The 6,066-nt window shown below is 54.9% G+C and overlaps 1 protein-coding gene across 1 annotated transcript; it reads left to right on the top strand.

The window, feature by feature from the left end:
• The first annotated feature begins 528 nt into the window (after nt 1-528).
• KLF4 (KLF transcription factor 4) lies at nt 529-5,042 on the top strand. Its single transcript, XM_074932658.1, is given in 5 exon segments — nt 529-1,029; nt 1,032-1,154; nt 1,285-2,185; nt 2,264-2,428; nt 3,938-5,042. Coding segments are annotated over 5 exon segments (1,440 nt in total). The 5' UTR covers nt 529-954; the 3' UTR covers nt 4,114-5,042.
• The last annotated feature ends 1,024 nt before the right edge of the window (nt 5,043-6,066 follow it).

Here is a 6,066-nt window from a genome sequence, read left to right as displayed (position 1 = left end):
TACCGACACAAACGCAGGCGCGTGAAGAGTCCCGCCGTCGGGGCGCGGAAAAAGGGGAAAAAATTAAGGAACGGCAAGAAAAAATAATTTTATAAGAAAAAAAAATGCAAAGAAAAAAAGAGGAAGAGACGCGCAGAGGAGAAAGAGAAGGTGAAGGGCAGTGCCGGGAGGGGCGGGGGCGCGGCGGCGCTCTGGCCGTGTCCCCCCGCCTCCCTGCACCCAGACCCACACGCGCTCGGCTCCGCACCGGACCGCGGTTCCCCGCCGAGGGGGCGGGGCGCGGGGCCCTCCGCGGTGCTCCCCCCGCCCAAGGTGCGCGAAACCGCACGGCCAGCGGCGGCCGCACCTCCCCCCCGCTGGCGTCAGCGCCCGGCGGCGTCACGCGGGGCGGGGCGGGGCGGGGCCGGTCCCCCCTCACCCCCCGCCCGGCGCGCGCCGCCCCCCGTCCCCACGTGCCGTTTGTTTTCGCCGTCGCCCCGGCGACGGGGGCGGTGGCCGCGAGGTGAGGTTATAAGAGGGGCGGCGGCGGCGGGGCCGGCAGTGCCGAGCGGGGCGCGGCGGCGGCTACGGCGCCAGAAGAAGCGGCCCGGCGCGGCCCCTCCCTGCCCCCTGGCAGCACCGCGCCCCGTCCGTCCCGCCCGGCTCCCCCATGGCCGCGGCTCCCCGGGAAGCACCTCGCGCCGCCGCCCTGCCGATGCCGGAGCCGCGTTGCCGGGCGGCGGCCGCCTCCTCGCGGCGCCAATAGCGCCCCGCGCCCCGCTCGCCTCGCACCCCGGTAAAGCGCCGAGGAAGGGCGCTCCCGCGGCACCACCCCGGCGGCGCCGGGCCGGCTCTCGGCGGCTGGACGGCTCGTCCGTGCGCCCCCCCCCCCCCCCCCCGTCCCTCTCCTCGGCGGCGCTCGGGACGACGACGACGGCGGCGACGACAGCAGCTCGGCGCGACGCCCCGGCGCGGATGCGGTGGGTGCCGGGCGCGGCCCCCGGCCCTCCCTCGGCCCCGCCGCCGCCTGACGCCGCTGTGCTCTCCCCACCCGCAGGCAGCCCCCCGGCGAGTGCGAGATGGCGCTCAGCGGCACGCTCCTCCCCTCCATCGCCACCTTCGCGGCGGGCGCCGCGGGCCGCGAGAAGGCGGTGCGGCCCGCGGGCCCCGGCAACGTGAGTATCGGCGTCGCGGCGGCGCGGGCCGGCCGGGACGGGGCCGGGACGGGGGCGGCGGCGGGGCCGGCTGGGGCGGGCGCGGCGCGGCGGCGGGACGGGGGGCTGAGCCGTGCCCGTCTACCCGCAGCGGTGGCGGGAGGAGCTGTCGCAGCTGAAGCGGCCGCCGCCGGCGCTGGCGGCGCGGCCGGTGGAGGCGCCGCCGTCGGAGCTGGAGGCCCCCGCCGCCCAGGCGCCCCGCCGCGACGCGGAGGAGTTCAACGAGCTGCTAGACTTCGACTTCATCCTCTCCAACTCCCTCATGCACCAGGAGCCCGCCGCCGCCGCCGTGGTGGTGGCCCCCGCCGCCGCCCCGGCTCCCACCGCCAGCCCCTGCCCCGCCGGGCCCTTCGCCTACCCGCTGCCCCGGCCCGAGCCCGCAGGCCTCCTCTACGGCGGCGGCGGCCGCGACGGAGTCCCCGCTGCCGGGCCCGCCGCCCCCTTCAACCTGGCCGACATCACCGACGTGTCGCCCTCGGGAGGCTTCGTGGCTGAGCTCATGCGGCCCGACCTGGACCCGGTGTACCTGCCCGCGCCCGCCGCGCTGCCGCCCCTGGGCAGCCTGCAAGGGAAGTTCGTGGTGAAGGCCGTGGGCGAGTACAGCCACCCGGGGCTCAGCCCCAAGAGCGGCCCCCCGGCTGCCGCCCCCCCGCCCGGCACTGAGGGCGCCGGAGCCCCCTACAGCCCCCTGCCGCGGATGTGCCCGAAAATCAAGCAGGAGGCCGCCCCGCCCTGCACCCTGGCCCCACCGCCACCGCACGGGAGCGGCCCCCGAGGAGCCCCCCAGCACGACTTCTCCCTGGGCCGCCCGCTGCCTGCCCGGAGTACGCCGTCGCTGGGGCCCGAGGAGATGCTGAGCGGCAGAGACTGTCTCCCCGGCACCCCGGGGCTGAGTCACCCGCCGCTGCCGCTGCCCCCCGGCTACCCCCCGGTCCCGGGCTACCCCGCCTTCCTGCCCGAGCAGCTGCCGCCCGGCGCGCTGCAGTACCAAGGTGAGTCCCCGTGCTGCGGCGGCGGGCGAGCTGCGGCGCTGGCGGCGGCGGTGCTCACTCCCTCCTGCCCCTCCCCAGAGCTGATGCCGCCGGGGAGCTGCCTGCCTGAGGAGACCAAGCCCAAGAGGGGACGCCGGTCCTGGCCTAGGAAAAGAACAGCTACGCACACCTGCGACTACGCGGGCTGTGGCAAAACCTACACCAAGAGCTCCCATCTCAAGGCGCATTTGAGAACCCACACAGGTTAGTCCCAGTGCAGGCTCGGCGGGATGCCCCACCTCAAGGGGCGCGGGGTGAGCCGCTTGGACCGTGAAAAGGGGGAGCACGGAAGGAAGGACAGAAGTAACAAGCCATAACCTTTCTGCCCTGCGTTTCTGGGCTTTTTTTCCCCCCTCCTTGGCTGCATGAAGTCCTGTGCAGTTTCTGCTTACTGGCTTGGCATTTTACTTAATGGTTCAGAAGGGCTCAGATGTGGGAGCAGGTGGGGTTCTTGCCAAGGCAGAGTTTGTAGCTCCTCTCCTGCTGTGTGGCTAGCTAATTCGCAGGTACTTGGAAGTCAGCTGGAATTTATTGCACTAGGTGCTCTTGGCCCACTGCTGAGAACGGAGCAGACCTCTCTCCAAGATGCTACTTTCTTTGCTCGTGCTTAAATGCTTCGCACACGTGTGCGTCTTGGCTTGGCTTGCTCTCTAGTGCAAGGGATCGTGCACCTCTGCCAGCTGCTGTTCCCTTCCTAAGGAAGCTGTGGTGAGCCCCTCGCAAGTGGGGTTTTCAGCTGTGTCTTGCAGCACTGATGGCGTGCCTCACCTACATGTGGGAGCACATCTTCCCCTGCTCTGGCACCAAAGAGGCAGTTTAAAGGTTGATTGACTACTGCTACAGTTGGGATAAAATCTGCCAAAATGTGTACGTGAGCCCAAGTTCAAACTTTAACCTTGCAGCTGAATGTGGTGTTGCAGTAACTGAGCTTGTGAAAGCAGGTATATGTGTGTGGTTTTGCCACTGCAGGCATTCCATAACAGTGATTAAATAACCTGCGGATTTGCATAATTTAAATCCCTGGATTGTGAACTTGATTCAGAACTTTCTCCTGAAGAGGAGACAGGAGAGGGAAAAACTACAGTAGTTAGGCTACATCTTCAGCTAATAGCTGGGGGGGAGCAGGGGGGGGAAGAAATCTATTCAGTGACTGCTCTGAGTCAGCACCGTCTCCAGTGTGTGTAGGACCGGGAGTTTGTAATTGTCAAAGAAACTTGTCTTGCCGTCAACAGTGGTTTTGTTGTAGTGAAGACTGTAAGATTGAGTACTTAGTCAGGCTGAGCTATAATGAAAAAAATTTCCAGCTATTTTTTAATTCTTGAGACCTACAATTACCTAAATAAATTAATAATGTCTGCTGAGCTATTTCTGGTTGTTATTTGATCATATAACGTTAACCAGCAAAAATAGACTCTATTATCTGAACTTGTGTGCTCTGAAGCCTTGTGTGCAAGACAAACAGTGGAAATGAGCATTTTAGTGAAGATTTCAGTGATGCCAACATGTTACAGTACTATACATCTTGAAAAGACAGTCTGTTAGACTTTGTAGATTGCTTACAACTGCTTCAAGTTGTTAATTGCGTTTTCTTTGGTACTGCCCTTTTACTTACCCAGGACAACACGTGTTAGTGATTCTTGAATGAAAAGTGTTAGAGTTTTTTCATGACTACCGCTTCTAACTAATGTGTTTTATTTTCTGGTTTTTTTGAAGGTGAGAAACCTTATCACTGTGACTGGGAAGGCTGTGGATGGAAGTTTGCCCGATCTGATGAACTTACTCGTCACTACAGAAAACACACAGGCCACCGCCCTTTCCAGTGCCAGCGGTGTGACAGAGCATTTTCCAGGTCGGACCACCTCGCCTTACACATGAAGAGGCACTTTTAATTGGAAGCAGTGGATCTTTCCCCAGCTGCTGTAGAGATTCAGTATTTACAGCACAAGGACTGTCTTCTGCAAATGGGGAGAACACAGTTGTAAGCACTACAGATAATCAAGGTGAAGTCTTCTAAAGAGTGGAAAAGAGGGATAATTGCATACAGACATTGCAACTTTTTTTAGATACATACATTTAAAAGAAAAGAGAACCAAAAACATTGGGGTCAATGACTGGATCTTCTATCATTCCATTTGTAAATCCAACTTGAATTATTTCCGGACTACAGAATGCCAAGGAGTGACTGGAAGTCATGGATATCAGGGTTAAACAGACTGTGTAGTTCGGAGGGTGGGGATATTACACAGGGAAATGACATTCCCTTAATTTTCTTTCAATGCAATAGTAGATGTAAATGTCATCTTGTACTTTCCTTTATTTTTTTCCTTCTAAAAGCCATTATGATGTTAAAAGAGGAGGAAAAATTCAGGTACAGAATTATATTTTAAAAGCCTATTTCATGGTGCTTAGTGACTGTTGGTTCTAGAGGTACCAAAAACAGGAAGCCAAAGTTCTCAAACTGCTGCATATCTGACAAGGAAATATTTTTGTGTTCTGATTGCCGATTATGACCTAAATCAGGTAAATAAACCTGGTTTATCTTTTTTAAAGAAAATAACTTTATGCAGACAGTCTGTAATGCACTGTGGTTTCGATGTGCAATAGTTTGTACAATGGTTTATTCTCAAATATGCCTTAAGCAGAACAAATGTTTTCTATATAGTTCTTTACATAATAAATATGTAATATAAATTTAAGCAAACTTTTATTTTGTATATTTGTAAACTGCGAAGTAAAAATGAACATTTTGTTGGAATTTGTATTTTGCATATTCAAGTGCAAAATAAGTTTTAAATAAACCTATAATATTTTATCTGAATGCTGCTCCAACTTTCTTCTGTGCGTGGATATGTCCAAAGAAAGTTTGTTGAGTTTCCCAAGGCAAGGTGGGGTGGCACTGAAGGCTTGTAGTCTCAAGATTCTGAAAGATAGGATTGTGTAAGTGCAGTGATGATTTAACACAGCTTTTTAGGGAAAAAGGTGTGCTTAAAATTTTTGCTCTGAATATTGAATAGCCATTTACCTCACCTGCATGATGGAACTGTAATTTACCATTTTTAAGGTAACTCTGAATTATTTTTAAGGGGAAATACATCTTTTGGGGACATTAGACTTTGCATATTCAAGGACAGCAAATTCTAATAATTTTTTATAGTGGTCTTTTCAGCATGAACATTTTCTAGCTTCATTTTCTTGGGCTTCTCAGATATGCTGGTGTAACCATTTTAATGTGAATGAAGAAAAAATCAACTGAGTAATGCCACAAAGAATAAACACGACTTGAGGGATGAAGAGTGTGTGCATATAACATCTTTTAACAATAAACTACATGGAGGTGCTTTGTCCTGGGAATTCAGTAATTCTGCAGTATCTGAAAAGCCAAAATTCCTACAGGAATCCTGGTATGCAGACTTAACTTGGGAAGGCTGACTGTACCATCTCTTCAAAATGTTTATTTGTACACTCAAGGTGTGTTGCTGTAAGGTCTCCAGTGTTCCTTCAGCTGCACTCACTCTGCTGCAGTTAAATGCAGTGAACCTCATGCATGCCTCAGGTTGTTACCGTTTTTGTTGTAATTGTCCTTAGAGTCCTCACTGCTCTAGTTTCTTTACAGATGTGTAGCAATAAGGTGATTTCAAAGTGAATACTTGGTGAATAGGACCTGCTTTTCTCACTACTCTTTGTAAAGCGAAGAAAGAAAATTCTTCCACTGGTTTAAAATGTCAGTCACCTAGGAATTTGGATGTATGTAGCATTCAAAGCTGAGTGTGGAAAACAAATTACAAGCAAAAGCCATTCGTATTTTTACAGTAATAAAATGAGAGTGGTAATACCAACTTTTT

The sequence above is a fragment of the Athene noctua genome, chromosome Z (assembly GCF_965140245.1).
Source record: "Athene noctua chromosome Z, bAthNoc1.hap1.1, whole genome shotgun sequence".
Lineage (NCBI taxonomy): Eukaryota > Metazoa > Chordata > Aves > Strigiformes > Strigidae > Athene > Athene noctua.
Note: the sequence above shows the minus strand (reverse complement) of the source record. Positions and strands in the feature narration are given on the sequence as shown.